The sequence below is a fragment of the Apaloderma vittatum genome, unplaced genomic scaffold (assembly GCF_000703405.1).
Source record: "Apaloderma vittatum isolate BGI_N311 unplaced genomic scaffold, ASM70340v1 scaffold24795, whole genome shotgun sequence".
Taxonomy (NCBI): Eukaryota; Metazoa; Chordata; class Aves; order Trogoniformes; family Trogonidae; genus Apaloderma; species Apaloderma vittatum.
Window position 1 is genome coordinate 2,804 of NW_009715791.1, and position 19,941 is coordinate 22,744.

At 47.5% G+C, this 19,941-nt stretch overlaps 1 protein-coding gene across 1 annotated transcript in view; it reads left to right on the forward strand.

The window, feature by feature from the left end:
• Positions 1–16,994, forward strand: part of CSNK1E (casein kinase 1, epsilon) — a 17,246-nt gene extending 252 nt beyond the window's left edge. The window contains exons 2-10 of the mRNA XM_009869302.1: positions 5,807–5,917; positions 6,080–6,228; positions 6,953–7,181; positions 13,265–13,435; positions 14,900–15,048; positions 15,524–15,716; positions 15,819–15,958; positions 16,347–16,412; positions 16,940–16,994. Of these exons, the coding sequence (XP_009867604.1) occupies positions 5,807–5,917; positions 6,080–6,228; positions 6,953–7,181; positions 13,265–13,435; positions 14,900–15,048; positions 15,524–15,716; positions 15,819–15,958; positions 16,347–16,379 (1,175 nt within the window). The 3' untranslated portion in view covers positions 16,380–16,412; positions 16,940–16,994. The remainder of the gene's footprint in view (positions 1–5,806; positions 5,918–6,079; positions 6,229–6,952; positions 7,182–13,264; positions 13,436–14,899; positions 15,049–15,523; positions 15,717–15,818; positions 15,959–16,346; positions 16,413–16,939) is intronic.
• The last annotated feature ends 2,947 nt before the right edge of the window (positions 16,995–19,941 follow it).

Below are 19,941 nucleotides of genomic sequence, written 5' to 3' on the forward strand. Positions count from 1 at the left end.
GGAATACTCCTAGTTGCTGTCAGTTTTCTGATGGCAAAGAAAGCGGGTTGAGCTGAGCTTTGCCTTGCAAATACTGGAGACGCAGTGGGGTTTGATCAGAGTGATTTAGATTTGGACTATTCAGGGCATATTTGTCATACACCCTGCTCCAGCTCTCTCGCTTCCTTTTCTTGAGCTTGGGTGTGTGCGGCCATAAGCTCTGTAAAGAGTGGGTGGTGGAAAGGGAGGAGAAATAGCTGTTCCTTTAGTGTAGAAAGAGTAAAGTTTTGGGAAGATTGGTAGTGGAAAAGGCGGTCTGGCACCTGTGAGAGAGGTTGAGGCCAGGTGTAAAAGGATCAGAGACGCTGGCCTCCTTAAAGACCTGGGGCCCAGATCTCTTTGGATCTGTAATGGGATTTAGAGTTAGTCAGGAATGACCTGGGCTGGGAGCTCAATGGACAGAGCCCATGAGATGCTGGATTTCTTCTTACCACAGCAGGTCGCTTGGGGAGAAGCTCTTGCAAACCAGCACCCTGATGTGTAGATACGTTCCCTGGTACTTTGCCTCCTGATGTTTTTATTGGCTCAAACCATGCGGGGCCAGAATGGCGAGACTACCCAGTAGCGTGATTGATCCCTCTGTGAGAGCTGGTGTGGCTTTACCTGTCATCTAGTTCTCACCACTACCTGCTTAGCTGATGTCCTGCCATTCAGCAGAATGACTGCCCTCTTCTTCTTGGTGTATGTACCCTTTGGATACTTGCAGGTGGTTTTTGTGCACTCCTTGGCTATTAATTTGTTCAGGTGGATTGTGTTTTGCTTCACAGTACATGTACTGCTCCTCACTCTTGCTGCTCTTTCAGTTTTTCCCTGTGTGTCCATGTGCTGAGCAGCTTGGAGCCCACAGAGCATTCGAGGTGTGGCATTTCCAGTGCCTGGCAGTGAAGGGCCACCCTTGAGAGATCTGTAACATGATGCCTCTGCTTAAACTGCTTTGGGTCTCCTTGGCTTCCCCCATCACCAGCACTGTATTGGGTTGCAGAGTTGGCCTTAGCGTCCTGTCAGCTGTATTGTAGGTGATCTCTTCTAGCTTGTGCAACATCTTCCCATCCCTCTCTCAGTTCCTTTAATTGAATACCTCTAGTTCAGATTACTTTTCCCGTGTCTGTAAATCACCCTCTGTTTTCTACTTTTGGCTTTTATCTCCAGTTTCCTCTTGCTTTATTATTCTCTCTTGATTGGTGTTGGCAGCCTCTCTTGATTAAGTATCCTGTGGGAATCATCAGTAACAGGCTTTGTTGCCACCTTTATCCAGAGCATGAACAAAGATGATAAATAATGGATCGGGGATCCCAGTTCCACTGTGTGCTGCCTTTACTGCAGCCTACTCCTGATGTCACTCCTCTGTGGCCCTCCAACCAGTTAGTATCTCGGATGCTTTTAATTCCCAGGTGCTAGGGATTGAGGGGTGATAGCCCAGACACAACATTTTCCATCCATACTAGGCCTTGAAGCCTTTCAGGCCTTCTCCAGGACAGTATAAATTGTTGGGATCTTGCAAAATGTCTGGAGAAGGAAGGGAGGTACTGAATGGAAAGGCCTGATGCTGTATCCCTCTGCACCATGTAACAGGTCATCCACCTGCACCGAGGGGGCATAGAAAACAGGTTCTGGGTGAAGGGGTTGTGCCCTCCTTGCCTGTAACCAGAAAACAGGAGAGGCAGAGGAAGCCCCAGCGCCCTGGTGCGGTGCGCACAGCAGAGTGCCTCAGCTGCTGAGTTCAACCGAGTTACTTGAACGCAGTATCAAAGCCCTTGTGATGTTCATTGAGGTGCAAGGCAGCGTGTTTTGAAGCAGTGATAGCGAGACTTGTTGGAGCCTGGGCGACTCCCCAGCCTGGAGGGATCCGGCACGTAGTCTCTGATGGTGTGTCTGGAGGACGCTTGTGCTCAGGCTGTCCTCTCACAGTCTGCTCTGCAGACAGAGGGACTCATTCACGAGAACTTCTCTCTCACACCGGATTGTCCTTGCGCTTCTCTCTCGATGATGGAGTGGAGATGGAGCAGAAGCAGATAGGGCTTATCGGTCTCTGAAGGCAAGCATGGACTGTGTGGTTTATCCCCAGCTGCTCTCTTTCAGAACGTGCTCTGTGACCCTGGGGTACTGTGTGCTGTGCTCTTTGGGGTTTGCTTTTGGGTTTTCCTGTCAGAAGGAAACTTGAATTTCTACACAGGCAGACACAAAGGCTGGACTCCTCTTAGTCCTCATCTGGGGCTTAAAGCACAGGGTCTTGCTTCCATGCCTTTCTTTGGGGGGTAGATGTGCTAGGCAGGGTGTTTTCCCCATGTTGGCTGGGGAGGGAAATTGGGCCTTGGCTAGCCCATTTATTTGCCTCTAAAAACACTCACTTTGAAAAGCAAAACCCTGTTTGCAGAGGAATTGCCAAGATCTTTTGGCTTTTGAAGGGGAGGTGCTTTGTCAGAGGTGCTGGCCAAGAGGCAGGGCAGGGTTGCTGGACATGACGGGGATTGTTGGGGGCTGGGATGCGGATTATTAGGGGCCAGGATGTGCTGGAGCGGATGTTGGTGGCAAAGAGGAGCTGGGGATGGTGGGGCAGACAAAGCATGCTGGGACCTGTGCTGGCTGGGGATAGTTCCTGGTGGCAAGCTCCTCCCTTGCTGGGAGGGGAGTGCCTTCCCTTTGTTTCCCAGCCTGTTAACTCTCTCTCGTCCTCTCTGACTTCTTCCATCTGTTCCCAGCCCTCCATTCTTCCCGTGCTGAGCTGCGAGAGCGGAGAGGGGAGCAGGCAGTGGGGAGAGTGGGGGGGATGTGCCCGTTGGCCTTCTCGATGTGCGGGGAGGGCGGTGTTCGTTGTATCAGACATGCAGCAAGGCATTCGCTCCGAAAAGATCCTGTTTAGCCGGTGACATCCTCTGTCCCCGGGGCCCCATTTCAAACAGCTCGAGATGAATGAGTTGAATTTGTGCAGCCCCCACAGCGGAGCGAGACTGGGGGTGGATGTTAGGAATTATCCCCAATCCTACATACATCTCTGCAGTGGCTGAAGCTAGGCAGGCTCTGCTGCATTTGTCTGAAATGCGGTGCTTTCCAGTCTGGAGAGGGAGAGGAGAACTGTTGCTTTTGTACTTGCATTTTTAAAAAAGATGGTGGTTAGAGCATGGAACAAAGGATCGGAGAGACTCCTTCTGTTGAATTTCCTCCACCCTTGTGGTAGTCTCAGTCTGGGTAGATCTCTAGCCAAGAAATGGTAGGGAGCAACCTGAAGACTTAAGGGGTTTGGAGTGGGAGTGAGCCTAAAGTGTTCACCTGTGAGTCCCTCAGTAAAGAACAGCCCTTCATTAGGTCAAACTGATCTTACTCTTGCTGTTCATGGCCACAGGGTTGTCTTTTCTTTTTCTAAGAGACTACTAGCACGTATCTGGATTATTCAGAGTGTGGATCTGAAGGCCATGTTGATCATTCAAATGGCATATTCACATTTTTCAGAATCTTAAGTTTTCTTGAGCCTTGCCCCTCCTTTCCCTTTTCCTGCTTTATATGCTCACAGGTAACACTCCCCACCTGCAGACAGCCTAGTAGCTGGATGCATCATCATCTTACTAAACACACAGGGTAATGTGGAGATGAGAACTCATTCATCTTTCCACTGTTCAGCTTTGGGGAGTAGGGTTCATTCAAAATGATAATGCTGCCACTGCCTAAAGTCAGCGAGACTTATCGTTGCGCGTGTGTCAGCAGATGGACTAGGAGAAGGAAAAATTCCCCCAGGGAGCTGCTGCAGAGCATTTGGAAGCAGGGGAAAGAGAAGGAAAAGAAGCGCACTTTTCTATTTGGATGTCCTGTGTGTTTCCGCGCTGAATGAGGTTCAGGGATTGAATGCTAATTTAAAAGGTACATACCAATCCAGGGCCATGTTCTTACTGTGATCTGAACCCCTTTTCCTGCTCTTTTCCTCCTTGCACTCCTGATGCTTGTAAGAAGGATCTTGTGGTGGAGTGAAGGGAGCATACAGACTTGCTTTGCTGGCTGGTAGTTTTTAAGTGGAAAACATCAGCATCTTTCCAGAAATAACCTCTGAACAAATGGCTCTAGCTCTCAGGATGGCTTTTTCCCTTTTTCTTCTGGCTCTTGAGTAAAACCCCTTATTAAATTATACCATTGTTCCCCCTTCTCCTCCCTCAGAGCACCCTAAATAATTCCTCTCCCTCCTTAGTGTTTACAGCCTCCAAATACTTGCAGGCTGTTGTCATGTCCTATTCTTCCTCCCCACCCTTCTTAGTTGTATCTCTTGTCTAAGTTACATATTTAGCTCTTTTAATCTTTCTTAGTAAATCAATCCCTCTAGGCCCCAATTGTTTTTGTTCCTCTCTTACAAATTCCTAGCAGCTTGTCTGTCTCGACCCGGCACTGTAGTATCTAGGTGACGTCTTGCTGCTAGCAGACAGCTCTTGACTAACTTTGTTTACAAGCCAGAACTCTTCAACAGGAGCTGGATCTCTTTAGGATCCGGGGGGTGAAGGGATTCACTTGTGTGAACATTTCCTTTTTCTCCTTCTCCTGACTCTGGAGGCAGCATGTGAAAAAGGATGGATGGAGAGATCTGTCTGCAGCTATCCTTGTGGACTCCGAAAGTGTTATTGCAGGGATCAGGGGCCACAAATTAACTGGACCTACCAGAACTAGCTGTGGGATATCTACAAAATGTCATCTTTGACCCCAGCTCATGCTTGGCACGCATTTTCTGGAGTAGTTTATTTTATGACAGCGTTCAGAATCTGCTTGTGATCAGAGCTGCTTTTTTATTTGTGTTTGAGTGCAACTTTTAATAGTTCCGGATATGAGGAAGGGCTCATCTGTGTGTTTGAGGCAGGCATGGGAGGGAGAGGGAGAGAAGCAAGTCTTGAGTGTCATTCCCGTGACCTATGTGCAGATCTTCATTCTTTCCATTTTCGGATGATGTGAAACATCTGGAATCCTCTCAACTAGTACAAGAGAAAGAGCAGCATGTTCCTCCTTTGACAGTACTTTGGGACCAGAGTGCTGGCTTTCGTGGCTGGCAGCTCAGTTGCTCTCAGGAAAGAAGCGCGTCAGGGGGTGGTTTTGTGTCATTGCAAACTATCTAGCAATACCTTCAACAAAGGCATCTGCGTAGCTTAATTCAGTACCGGATTCTGTTTATTTCTTCACACTTCTAATTTAGGATATAGCAAATGTTTCTGTGTTGGCAAAAGATAAAGGTATTATTAAAGTTCTCAGGAGAGAGGGGAGCTGTACTGAGCAGGTAGGGCTGTGGAGAAACCAGAGGTAGCTGGGAATGTTAGCAGTGTCTCCTCCTGAACTAATTGGCTCCGTTGAAACTGTGTACCTGAGGTAACCAGTAATTTTGCTGGGGAAGATGTACTCCATATCACTGCCTGCGGGGGCTGGCTTGGGTTCAGGGGCTTGGGATCAGGGACAGCTAAAACTTCCACTCAGTTCAGTTACTGCTGATACGTACAGCTTGACCTCCCAAAGTCTGGCACTTTTGGAGATAACGAGGCGTTTAACACATTGTAGGACTGTTGTTCTAGCCTGGCTGCAGAATCAGAGCTGGTTTCCTATTCATGTGCCTTCCTCTGGGCTTGCCTTTGCAAACAGCAGTGCTGGAAACTCTGTATGAAGTTGAAGTGTCTGCATCTCATTTCTGTCACAGAGAATAAATTTCATGTCAAATCTTAAGGTTTTGCCATCTGTATGGGCCTTGTTAAAAGTGTTTAGCTTCAGTGGAAGCTTGCACAATCTTCATTTCACTCTCATTTCTATGCAGGAGCCAATATTGCAACTGGGGAAGAGGTGGCCATCAAACTGGAATGTGTCAAAACCAAGCATCCCCAACTCCACATTGAAAGCAAGTTCTACAAGATGATGCAGGGAGGAGGTGAGATGGGGAGAAGAGGATGGGGCCGGGGGAGTGGTTGAAGAAGGAAATGATTCTGGAGCGCCTTAGAAGGGAAATGATTTGGTGTTACATATGATGTTGTCAGCAGGGGATGTAGCAGTTTTCCCCTGTTCTGTGGGCTTAATCTTTTTCTTTCCTCAGTGGGTATCCCCTCCATTAAGTGGTGTGGAGCAGAGGGGGACTATAATGTGATGGTGATGGAGCTCTTGGGGCCCAGCCTGGAAGATCTCTTCAACTTCTGTTCCCGCAAATTTAGTCTCAAGACAGTTCTGCTCCTGGCAGACCAGATGGTGAGTTTCCTCTGAAGCATTTGTGCCTACTCTCCTTTTCCATGTCTTTTTTTTTCTTTTTTTGTCTTTTTTTTTTTTCCCCCTCCCATCCTCTCTGCTCAAGAACTGCTATGTAGTGTCCTAGACTTTTTTTCATTTAGCAGCAACTGGCTGCTAGGTTTCTATTTCTTGATGAATCTGGGGGCCTAGAACCAAGGCACTGCTGGCTTTTCTTGGTCTCCATCCCTCCTTCCTCCCCAGCAGCTCACCCTGTGTTAGCATCGAGTACATAGATGCTTTTGTCTGTGTGGCAAACAGCTGGTGTTGCTACCGATCCTGACTTAACTGCCTGTGCCCTGGGTTTAAGACCTGTGGCTCTTCTGGACCCACTCCTTTCCCAGCCTGGCTAAGCCTGAAAGTTGACTGGTGTCAGTACTGAAGCTCAAGGTGTTAGTCCGTACAAACTTGCTTCACATCCTTCCTTGTGGTGCTAATGGCGACCTCATCAGATGGAGGACTGGGATGGTGCGCAGGGTTGAATTCCATCTCCGTTCCTCGTCTCTGGATCCTTCTGCTTCCAGCGTGTGTCTTTTTTCCCTGACCGTCATCTCTGACATTCTCTGCAAAATGTCCCTTGCTCTGCTGTGACAGGGCAGTGTCCTGGACAGGGTGCCTTTTTTTAACAGATGCAATTATGGTAGGTTACCTTGTCTCACTGTTTATTTACTTTGTGTCCCTGCTCCAGATCAGCCGTATTGAGTACATTCATTCCAAGAACTTCATCCACCGAGATGTGAAGCCAGACAACTTCCTTATGGGCCTCGGCAAAAAAGGCAACCTAGTATACATCATTGATTTTGGTTTGGCTAAGAAGTATCGAGACGCCCGGACCCACCAGCACATCCCTTACCGGGAAAACAAGAATCTGACTGGCACAGCCCGCTATGCCTCCATCAACACCCACCTGGGAATTGGTGAGCTTGCTGTTACCCCTTGGTGGGCCTTTCCAGGGGAGGTAGTGTCACCCAAGAAGAGGGGTGGGTTGGCTTCTGTGCCTGGTTCTGCTGCTGACCTGTGTTGGGATGGTGGGGAACTTAACTGTCAGGCCTATGTTACCTCACCTGCCTTTTGTGGCTCTCTGAGCTCCTCAAAATCCTGCCGGTATGCCTTTGTGCGCCGCTTAGTACAGCAGGGCCTTTTTTTTTGACAGCAAGACTGTTGGCTCCCTGACTTTACTGCTGCTAACTGCCTCACACAATTTTTGCAGACAACTAGGTGTGTTTGCAGGCACTGAACGTTTCGGGTTTGTGGGATTGAAACCTCTCTTCTTGACTCCTGAGTGCTTTCAGCAATGATTATTCTGTGACTCTGATCTGGGGGGGACAGGCATGCTGCAATGTGGTGATAGAATCGTATAATCGTAGATTCATTAAGGTTATAAAAGACCTCTAAGATCAAGTCCAACAGTTGATACTCCTGGAAATGTACAAGAACCTGAAATGAGGGGAGGCTTCCTGCTGCCTGGACATCCAAGTTTTGTGATTGAGGATCAGCTGTCATGGGCCTTCAAAATATGTGTGTGTCTGAACCATGCTGCCCCATTCCCTAAAGCTGCCTCAGACTCTCTCACTGCTGAAATAGGGCTGTGTTCTTCGTGTCTATGACTAGTAACTGTAGGGTTAAAACTAGACTAGGAAAGTTGGTTCAGCCAGGTCTCGTACTGGTGATGGCCATCATGCCAGGTTTTGTGAAAACATTGTGCAGGTTAGTACCCACCGCACTTAAGCCTCCTGAGGTCACACAGATTCTTGTCCTGGAAATGAACCCCTGATGCACAACACTTGGTTGCTGTGAGGAACACAGGTGAAAACCTCTTGCAGGTTTTTCTCTTCCTTAATGAGATATTTCGGTGTGGTGTGTCACCTTTTTCCCCTGCTTGGGCTAAACTTTATCCACTGTGTGAGTTTCTTAGTTACTGTAGGTTTGTTCTGAGCAGGCTGAGTTGGTTCTGCTACTAACTGATGAATCTGATGAGCAGAAACACAGTTGCTGCCCTGCCTGTGGAGCCAGAAGAGTAGCTCCTGTGTTTGCAGCTCAGTCTATATCTCTAGGAGGTTTTATTCCAAAATACTTAAGTTGGGAATTTGAAAATCAGACCAAGGAACTCAAACAGATTCCACAGAATTTCATGTCCTCTTTATTCCATTCTCCCCTGTTGCAGACGGTTTCTCAGAAATCCAGAGTCAAAACTTGACCTACAGAAAATAAAGCATTTTCCCACTGTCTTCCTTGCTTAATGCTGTTTAATGGTAGACTGAAAGTGCTTTATTTGTATTGAAATGGGGAGTGTTACGTGTTGAGAGTGAGCTGTGATCTCCTGCCCTTCCATGTAGTAAAAATAGTTCTCGTGGAGCTTTCTGAGTTGGTCTTCTGTATTTTGGCTTGACTTGCTTATATATAACTCGCTCTCCATTGAATTCTTAGTCCAGATTTCCACAACCATGGTAACTGCCACAAGGAGACATGCACAAAATAATTCTCACTGCTATGTCTGTCGATTCTTTTGTGTGTGCCTGCTCTGTCTGAACTGATCACGAGAGGCTAAATGTCTGGTTGTGGAACTGGCTGGGATTTTTTTAGCGAAGGACTTTATTATTCCTCCCACCCCAACTTAGCCCTTTACTGCTCGTGCTTGGCTTGTGTATCAGGATGAACAAACAATGTCTGAACACTAATCCAAGGGCACATTACATATGCCATCGGTCTGAGCACAGCCGTCACTCTCTTCATGCCCTTTGCTTTGGGAAGGTCTGGGTACGAGTTACTCTGCGCAACAGGTCTCGGGTGTATTATCTCCACGTTGCAGATAGTTCTCCTGAATGGCATAAAGGTTACATGACTTGCCTGGAGGAAAGAGGATGGGGGTATGATGGCTGCAGCTGGAGTTCCTGTTTCTCAAGACCTTGCCACAGGGCGTATGACAGCCACATTTGTGAGTTAGCAGCATTTCCATGGGAACCGTCAATCTGAATTTTTTTGACTTTTCAGAGACTAAATTCTCTGCCTTAATGTTCCATTAATGCGTTTTAGGGAGAAGGAAGGAACCAGGTGCCGGGGTATTCGGGGTATTCGTGTGACGAGAATAGCAGATGAATAAATGCCTTTATTTGAATGTGCAAGCTCAGGATTGGGCATTCCGATGTCTGGAGGAAATACATTCTTTTCCCAGTGATCGAGTGAAAAAGTAGGAGACGAGATTGGGGAGGGTTTCCACAGCTGGAGAATTGCTGTTGGGGAGTCACTGGACTGTGCAGGCTTTGGTTCACGCATTCCAGTCAATTTTCACATGCTCTGGGGATAAGAGTCCCTTGCACCCCGTGGAGCTTGTGAAGTCTGAAATAGACGCCCAGGGGTCTCGAAAGAAGCCTGGTGGGCTCTGTCTGGGTAACAGGAGGCTGAGGACAGTTCCCCCCCAAACACGTGTCCTAGATGGCATCAGTGTAGGCTGTGCAGAGCGTGAAGTTCTTCTGCTCATCCTGCCCTCTGTCACCCGTTCCAGATTTCTGTGTGTTTTTTAAAGGGCGGTTGCCACGCAGTGGGGAGAGAAAGGGGAAGTGCAGTCCCAGCGTGTGCAAAATCAGATCTGTGTGTGTAGTCGCTTGGTTAAGCCTGCTTGCAGCTTGGCTGGCCTCAGTGCTGACAGCTGACTTCTGCATGGGAACAGCATGGCTTTGGGTAGGATCAGGGTGAGGGTGAAAAAGCACTGACCTTGGAGACCAGGAGGCACATTACATTGCTAAAAACCAGGTTTAGTCCCCAGCCTTACATCCAAGGCAGCCAGTATGTGGTGTCCTGTCTTTGCCAGAGTAAGTTTTCCCCAGGTAGCTGAAATGAAATGGAGAGAGGAAACATGGTTTGGTGTCACAGGTCATGACTGTAATCGTGTTTCTGGAGTGACTTGCTCTGGGCACGCATTCATGTCACTTGTGTTTTACTTTCTCTTCTCAGACTGTAGAGTAAGATCTTTTGCCTCAGTCTCAGGTATGCTGCAAGAGTTAGTCAGTGATCGTCAAGCTTTTAAAAGTGGAAAGTAGTGATGTTAAATAATGTTTCTTTGGTATGTAGAGGTGAACTTTTTTTTTCCAGCTAATTACTCCACTTTTGCTGTCTAATATTATCTAGTATCCTGTGGCTGTTGGTGTATGAAGCCAGGCAGAAAAAAAATAATAAATTTGAGAGAGCTTGGGGATGTGTAATAGTAACTGAAGATGATACAAAGAAATGGGGTGTAGGAAGTGTTGCTCTTCACCATCATCCAAGGTACAACTGAGGATTTTGTAGCTGGGTTGCAGCTGAAAGACAGATACAATGTTTTGAGGTAGCTTGACAGCTGTGACCCGTCATCTTGGTGCTTCAGGGTCCCCACGGATTAGAATCTCACTGAAATTGTTTAAGTGGGCTACAATTATCACATGTATCTGAGAAGTGATACTTTAGGGGTGCTTCACAATCAGACATTTATCATTCAGCATTTTAGTAGTGGGGTGTCCTGCTTACAGCTGTTTATGTTGATCATATCATAAAGTCATAGTTGTGTTTGCATGCATGTAATGGATACCAGTGAGCTGCCCAGTTTGGTTTTGTAACCCCTGCCCATGTCTCTAGTCAGGACGTGTAGCGTCTGCCACTGACTTCAGTCTCCCTTAACCTCAAGCCTCAAATTCTGGCCTTTCCCAAAACACCGATGCTGTGCCTAGACATGTGTTTGCAGAGCAACATCTGTTCTGGATGGGTTTTGTGTCCATGCTCAGTGCTGCTGTGCTCCATGTGAATGGAGATGAGTGATCCAACCTACCTTAAGCGGTGTGGAGTTCAAACCAGATTTTGGAGGCAAGATTCTGAATTATTTCTAAAAGACTGATTTGTCTGTTCAGTAGGTTTCCCTGGTTCCTCCCTGCCTTCTGCTATTCCTCAGAAGGGAACCTTCACGCTTCAGACAGGGAACTCGCAGTTACAGGTGTTAAAGCTGCAGCACGGATAAATTGAGGGCTGGCAAACTGCAGGATTGAGGTTACTCATCACCTGTGCTTTCAGGCCCCGGCTGTGCGTTCTAACAGGCTTCCTGTCTCAGGATGTAGGTCGTTATCAAATATTGTTCGGTTTTATTTATTTGGTATGCATGGTGTGTAATTGCAGCCCTCTGAGAGTACACGTAGACCAGCCTTGGGCTAAATGCAAAACTGGATTTCTTCTTCCGTCTCCCTTTGTAGCATATAAGCATCTCCCAGCCAGTTACGTAGTTATCTTTGGCAGCAGCCTGATAAGATTAGGAAGCATTAGCCCCTGTAAAGTGGGCAACTTAGGGCAGTAAGTTAGAGAGGTCTTTAAAAATTGCTACTATTTTTGCATGCTCTGAACAAGATACTTTGGGGATCTGCATTTCTGTTTTCTCCTCTACTCCTGTCTTGGAACATAGTGTTTTTATGGCACTTCCTATGCTTTGAAGCAAAAGCTCTTTTCTCTCAGTTATAGAATGAAGACACCCTCCTATGCTTCTGCAGCCCAAATGGTGGCTTTTTTTAATCTGATTTTTTTTTTGCCAAGCCTCCTAGTCCTCAAAAACACTAGGAGCTTTTGAGAGGCATGCAGGAGAAGAAAGGCCTGTGGTCACCCACAGCTTGCATCAGTACGTCTGGACATCTAGTTCTGTGACCTGCTACAGCTGCTCCATGATCAGGGTTCAGTTCAGCCAGCAGAGTCAAGGGTAGCTGTAATAATCTACTGCCCTTTGGATGGGGCAGGTGGTGGCATGTAACTGATACTGAGAATTAACCTACAGACCTGTGCATAATCTGCAGCATATTCTGGGACATGACAGTGAATCCAGCAAAATGTGCTGTAGTAGGAAATTAATCTAAAAGATTAGTCTTGACCCCTGTGCTCTCCCTCAAGCCATATTTTGCCTCTCTGTTACCTATGTCAGTTATTGTCCTCCTCAAGATGTAAAGTACTTTCTTCATAGTTTTTTATTTTGTTATATTTGGGAGGGGAACAGGAGCAAGAGCTTCCTGGTAAAATTTATAGCTGAATTTGTAAGGATGTTGGAGGAGCTGGGAGGAGTTTCACAAGTTAACAAGTCAACGTTTTCCGTTGCTGATACTCTGCATCAACTCTGTCTTGAGCTAACTTACAACTTAAAATATCTTGGCCGTTCTAGAGAACAAATTTAATGTGGGATGGGTTTGTTTGGGAAACTTTTGTTTGTTTATTTCGAAAATAAGCATCTAAAAGCGGGCCCTTACTATGGCATATTAAAGGCAACCCATGCTCTGAGTAGATCTGGTAGCAATGCCAGTTACACAGTTATTCCTCATTTAGAGGGGAACCTTTTGTTCTAAGTGTACCTCTGTATTCATGCCTCTCTCCTCCACAGCTTGAAAAATGCCACCGATCCAGAAAGATCTTTGCACAGTATTACGTGTTAGCCTTCTCTAAACTACCAACAAAGTTGTTTACCTCAAGAAGGGGTCGGTAGTTCCTCATTTCTGCCCTGTGTAAAGAGTATCAGCAGGTTAATTAGAACATGTGCTTGAAAGGGTTGTGTCAGGCTTACCTCTGTTAGCTTTGTCTTTCTGTGACTACCTCTGCCATGACTAATCCGCAGGGTGAAGTATCATTCTGGGTGGAGAAATGTAGGTTCCCTTCCTCTGGGCCTGGGAAGAGCAAAGTGGGCAGTGTCGCTGCAGCACTTCTTGAGCTATTTGAATTCTTTTGTGAATTAAGGCTTGTCCGAGTGAGGAAGTAGTCAGAGTAATTATTCATTTATGAAGTGGGTTGGGCTAAATGGGGAGAGGAGCGCTTTAACTTTTGCAGTATGAACATCCCCGCAGGAATTTGGACTGGAATGCCTTCTAAGAGTTTATCTATCTATAGAGATCTGCCAAAGAAGCAAGAGGGGTTGGTTCTTTTGTTCCATGTTCACCTCCCAAGCTTGCCAGATTGCCAAAGCAGTTTTGGTTGCTGCTCACTCCTTGCCACTCTAACATTCTTCTCACAGAACAAAGTCGCCGCGATGACCTGGAGAGCTTGGGCTACGTGCTCATGTATTTCAACCTGGGCTCACTGCCCTGGCAGGGCCTCAAGGCTGCCACCAAGCGCCAAAAGTATGAGAGGATCAGCGAGAAAAAGATGTCAACGCCCATCGAGGTGCTTTGCAAAGGGTACCCTTGTAAGTCCTCTCATCTTGATGGTTGTCCTGTCCAGTGCATGGCTTGTTCTCCTGCTGAAACCCCATGGAGTCTTGAGTCCTGAAGGGCAATGTCCAGTACTTCCAGACCAGGATGTGCTGCTGACACCAGTGATGAGAAGGATATGAGACCAGTGGTGATGCAGTTCTGGTGCGGAAGTGGGAAATGCAGATGTTTTTGTGGAGAGTCAAGCCTTGCATCAGTAAGGATGTGGCCGTGTTGAGAAGAGTCTTTAGGACCTCAGAAACAGTTTGGAAGAGAAATAACCAGACTATTAAGTGACAAATGCAGTTCTTTGTAGGTAAATGTGGAGTAAAATATGTGAGGGGAGAGTAGGAGGCTTAGTTTTCATGTCACAAGCAGAATAGCAGGCCCTGAGCTGACCAGTGCCACTCAGCAAGGAGTTGTTGAAGTTACAGTAGATAGTTCTGTGAAAGCATCAGCTCTGCACTTTGTGACTACTGAGGAAAGTGGATTGAATGTTAGGAAGTGCAAGGAAAGATAGAAGCCCAAACAGTGTAGCTAAACCCATGGCCCACTTGTGTGTGCTGTACAGCTCTGGTCCTTGCCACTATTTCAGAAAGGAGGTGGTAGAACTGGAAGAGGGTCCAGGAAAGGCCAGAAGAGTGATCAGAGGTGAGGTGATTTCTGTGCAAGCAATGGATTTGGTGGAACCTGGAAAAGAGGTGATTAAAGAGATGGTAAAAGTCTATATTCTTACTCTGCCTCCAGAAGTTTGGATGGGAGCTGATTATTTGATGGCCCCAATTCTTGTATTGGAAGAGAAACAAAACTTGTTTCTGCTGGCTTCAAAACAAGATGATGTGGGTCTTCACACAGCCAGTAGCAGACCCGTGGAACTCCTTCCCAGAAGAAGTTGTGGGTTCTTAAAGCTTACATGAATTCAAGGAGAGGTTGGACAACTATGTGGAAGAGAGAGCCACTGAGAGTTAGTAAATGCTACTAGAAACCACATCTAGATCAGGAAGTTCCCTGAACTAAAAGTAGGTAGAAGCTAGGCTAATGTCCGTGGAAGTGTCAGACATACTTGCCCCAGTCTTTCTCCTCTGTAGCTGTCTACTTCTGGCCGCTGCTTAAGACTAGCTATAGAACTAGGAGAACCTCTGGTCTGACTGAGCTTCCCAAAGCTCATCTCCACTTGTTTTTTAGGCCTGCATTCTTACTCTCCCTTCAGCAGACTCTCTGACTTCCTGCCTCTTGTTTGGAGGAGCACCAGAAAAAGAGATGTGTGAGCATTTTCTCTGGTAAAATAGGGATGGGTTGGCCAAAAGCACTGTAACCAGCAGGCTCCAGTTCTGTTACACAGCCCTGTATTTGTGCTGTCCTGGTCCAGTACGCTGCTGCTGAAAGGCTGTAGTGCCTCCGCGGTAGGACAGAGAAGGTTAGATGGTGTTCAACAACCAACTGTTCTCTCCTCCTTCCAGCTGAGTTCTCGACATACCTCAACTTCTGCCGCTCACTGAGGTTCGATGATAAGCCTGACTACTCATACCTGCGGCAGCTCTTCCGCAACCTTTTCCACCGCCAAGGCTTCTCCTACGACTATGTCTTTGACTGGAACATGCTTAAATTTGTGAGTGTGTGTGACGAAAGGATTGGAGGAGACAGGGGCTGATTTGTATCATAGTGATGGGGGAGGAAGGTTGGAAACTGCCTGCCATTTTTACTTGCCCCCTACTGAGGAACTTGAGAAGGGGAACCAGGTGGAGTGACAAGAGGCAGTGTGATTGGTGGTGCTAACTGGGGGGTACAGCTACTGTTGTATTATCAAGTGTGTCAGATGGAGTATGTGTATCACTAGATAGGTAGGTAGAGATGTTTGAAAGAGAACTGTATGGAGGTGGGACACAGGCGTGGATTGCAATAGCAGCTTTCTTTGCTGTGTCTTCATGGAAGAGAGTGAGGCCTTCTCTAGGTGAGGGGAAGACATGTTTTGGGGATGGAGCTGTGCTTTCTTGGATGGAGCACTGTGTGTTTTCTGTCCGGGGCTACTGCTATCTCTCCTGCCTGACAATTGTGTACAGTGTGGGGGTTTCTCTCATTCTCAGGGAGCAGCCCGGAACCCCGAGGATATGGATCGGGAGCGGCGAGAGCATGAGCGAGAAGAGAGGATGGGGCAACTCCGGGGTTCAGCTACGCGAGCGCTACCCCCTGGCCCGCCTGCTGGAGCCACTGCCAACCGTCTTCGGAATGTCACTGAGCCCATGGCTTCCACCCCCACCTCCCGAATCCAACAGTCCGGTGAGGGGGGTGGGAGAGCTGGGGGAGGGTGCTGCCCCTGTTGTTGTCTGGAAACCCGAACTATTGCCTCATACTCTTCTCTTGTGTTTCTCTGTCCAACAGGAAACACGTCCCCCAGAGCAATCTCCAGAGTGGACAGGGAGCGGAAGGTCAGCATGAGGTTACACCGAGGAGCTCCTGCCAACGTCTCCTCATCTGACCTCACAGGGCGGCAAGAAGTGTCGCGGATTTCAGCATCACAGGTGAGTCCCTGCTGTGATGTTCGTGGCCTTGGCCTGGGTGTCCCAGAAGGACTGTGGGGCCCCACGGGGGTTTTTACCTCATCTGCTGGAGCTGATGTGAGCCTGAAGCTTCTAGTGTGGTGAGGGGAGGTGGTACCACGTTACACCTTCACTCTTAAGTTACATGTTTTCTCGAGACCACCCTCAGTACTGTTTCCTTAGCTCTGGTTGGCTTAAAGTAAGCCTTCATCTTTTGTCTTCCAGACCGCAGTGGTTTGGAGAAGTGGAACGGTAAGCTCTTGGGAGGAAAGATGTCCTGAGAGAAATGTGCAGCCTCTCTGGTTTTGTGCCCTTGGTGTTTTTTTTTCTTCCTCTCCATTCCTTACTTGGTCTTCCTTTTCTCTTGTAGACAAGTGTGCCATTTGATCACCTTGGGAAGTGAGGAGCAATTGCCACTGGACCAGTGTTTGCTTAGGTGAGCCTGTCCTCATGCCCAGGATCCTCCAAGGAGGGAATTGCTGGTGTTAGGGATTAGGTTAAAGCTTTGATGTTGCTCTGGGGGATGGGTACATTCCCTTTCCCTTCACCTTGCTTTTGAGATGTCTTTTGGCTTTGGATGGTAAAGTTGGCTGCCAAAACTTTTGGGGGGGTGGTGGATTATTTTAGGTGTGCAGGTAGCTTCCTGGGTAAGGAGGGTGGAGAAGGTGCTGGGCCAGGGAGTGGTTTTGTTAGTTGCTCCTGAATGTTTTTCTGACATGGTGATAGCGTTGGGGAGGAGGGTGCTGAGCATGTAATCAAATGTGCAAGACTTTGCATAGCTAGCGAGTGCCTCTTGGTAGAGGAAACAACAGTAGCTGGATAAGGTAACTCTGAGGGGTGGCAAGAGTATAGGAGAAAGGGCTGATTTGATTTGTTACACTCCAGTTTGCATTGGATGTGGTGGGAAGTGCCTTTTCTCCTAACATCTCTTCCCTTTTTCTCTCTTTTTAATTCCCTCTCTAGTGTCTTCACTGTATTTTTTCTTTTAAAAAACAAAAAACCCAAAAAAACAAACAAAAAGTGACAAAAGACAAAAAAACAAACAAAAAAAATAAAAGAAACCCGACAGAATTTCTTTTTTGCCAACGACGAGGAGTTGAGCTGTGCCCCTGCACTGGCGTGACCCGTTTTCGAGAGGGGCCGCCTGCATCCCCCAGCGCGAGCACCTCCGAGAAGCTGACGATGCGGGAGCTGTGTGGGAACACCTCCACTGCCCCCCCAGCCCCACCCTGGGCCCTACTGTTGCCCCCACTGGCTACTCCCAGTTCCCTCTCCTGACTCTTTGCTCCTGGTTTTGATTTCTCTCTCTTTTTTTCTTTTTTTTTTTTTTTCTTTTAAATCCTTCTTGGATGTCTGCAGCTTTTTCTTTTTTTTCCCCCTTATTATTACTTTCAGATCATATGGTTTCTTGCCATATAAATCTTAACTTTGCTCTCCTTTTTTTCTGAGGGCAGGGAATGGGGGGGAGGGGGTGTATGATTTTTTTATTTTGTTTTAGGGGGGGTTGGGTTGTTTGGTTTTTTTTCAGGAGCCAGCCTTGTGGGCCAGGAGGGAATCAGATTCCAGCCACACTTGATGGTAGAAGTCTGATTTTTTTATTATTATAACAGAATTTATTTTCTCAAGCATTAAATGAATTTTAAGCTGTGAGGGGAATTGTGGCAACAGCCTAATCATTGACTTCCTTTCCTTGGGTGGCTTCTCTGCGTTTTTGTTTTTTTTTCAGCTGTCGGGAGAAGTGCCAGACTTCCCTGATCCGTGCGGTCCTCACGCGCCAAAGGATCTCTGTGGAGAGGCACCTGGTCTCACGGAGGATGGGAAGGCTGGAGCTGAAATACAGGGAGAAATACACTTCCCATCCCTGCAGCGGGGTCTTTTTTTTTTTCGTCTGGCTGTGCGTGTTTTTCTATTTTTAATTTTTTTTTTTAATTAAAAATTTTAATTCCTGCGGAGAGGGCTTGAGGAGAAGAGAGGGGCGCACAGAAACTGGAGTTTGGTGTTCTTTCAGAGCGATGGCTCTTGCTCTCTCCTTCCCTCATGCAACCCCAAGTGAGACCCACTGTACGTGCACAATCCCTTCCTGCCCTCTCCCACCCATCTCCCTTCCCCTTCCCCCCCCCACTTTAGTTGTTTTTAAATATAATTTAGGAATACTCAAGCTGCTTTGTGGCACTTGGGGCTTTGAAACACAATGATCACCACTGCGACCTATGGCCTGTAGCAGACACACTGTCACTGTAGTGTGGAGCCGATGGGTTGTTGGCAGGGCGGGGAGGGTGGGGTTAGTCTTTGTTTTGTTTGTTTTTATCCTTTCTATTTAACACTTTATTTTTCCTCCCTATTTTTTCCTAATTTATTTACCCCTCTTACTGTCTCTCTTTTTTTTAATTAAAGAGCAAAACTTTTTATTACTTTGTAATTTAAAAAAACAAAAAAAAAAACCTGAAGAACTTTGGGGGGAATTTTGTACTTTTTTCCTGTGTAAATATTGGACTTTTTTGAGCTTTATCGTGGTTGTTAATTTGAAGTAATAAAGTAGAAAATGATAAAGTGACGCCAGCATCTGTCTTTTCTTCCTTCCCTGACATCTTTGCTGGGAGCGGCATCTTAACCCGCAGGAACTGCTGTCTTGGGGCTGAACCTGTTCCTGAGTTCCAGGAACGAGTTTGATCAGAATTACTGGAAAAAAGGCACAGGGCTGGAGCACCTAAAAATAAATCTGGGCTGATCTCTGCAGTTGCAACCTTGGAACAGTGAAAGCTATGTGAAATCCGATTCAGGATCTCGCGGTTCCTGGATTTGAGCCTCAGGCGTCCCATGTGTCTGTCTGGCCTTCGGGAGGAGGGACCTTTCCACGCCCTTGGCTTTGGGTGTGCACCAAGTTGGACAAGAGGTGGACCCTGGGTTTTGTGTCTTTCTTGCTTTCTTCTATCCTTAAACATAATCGACAGAGGAAGGGGAAGGAGGGGTCGGAGCAGCAGCCCCCGAGCACCAGACTAGCGCTGAGCCTGATAAAAATGTGCTGGACTCCTGTGAAGTGGCACCTTGTGCTTTGGTGTACTGCGGTAGTGTTGTGTGTTCGAGTTTCTCCTCCTCTGATTGCCTGACCTGTCTAGCAGCAAATTACTGGATTTTAATACTGATTTATTTCTAAATCGCTGCTCCTATATAGTTACACTTCCCTGCATTATCCAGCTGAGAGCCCTGTTTCTTGCAGGCTGTGTAAAACTCCTGAAATTGACTTTTTCAGAAATGCCTGTGGGGACTAAATGATGCCTCTTAACGACTTCGCAAAATCCTTCCACATCCATTCTCTGCCGCCTGAATGCGAAATGCTGCTCCTGCCCTTTGCCTGTCGTGTGTTGGGCCTCCAGCTCCTCGGATGGGAGATGAAGAGTAGGAGGGAAGGGAGAAAGGTTCGGGGGTTTGGGGTATTGTCCTGTTGCCCCTATGTGGTGTCGATTCTGCCTCTGTTCCGAGTGTGGTTTGAGGGAGCGGCATGAAATTGGATTGTTTCCCTTTCTAAATCTCACTTTCTGTGAGAAGAAGGAACGGGGCCTGTGTTGAAGACAACACCCAACCTTCCCCACGGTGCCTTTGCTCTGCTGCGGAGGGGACAGGGGCTTGCTCCGGCTGCCCTTTCAGGAGAGAGCTCTGCTGTGGGGCCGTTGCGAAACGTGCCACCGTTTTGGGAGATACGGAGCTCCGTGGGGTGCTCCACCCGTGTCTCGAAAACGTGGCAAACGCTCTTGTGAGGCAGCGCCAGGCACGCTCTGGGTGGGGCAGCACCTCCCACAGCTATGGCGAGTGCTTGGCTTTTTGTTGTGTTTTTTTTTTTGGTTGGATTTTCTGTTCGAGGGGGGAAAAGGGGCTCTGAGGCCCAACTCTGCCTGGGTTGGGGGATGGGACTCTTCCCGAGGGAGGGGAAGAACTGCTGGAAGGGGCGCTCAGGCAGACGCGGCCCC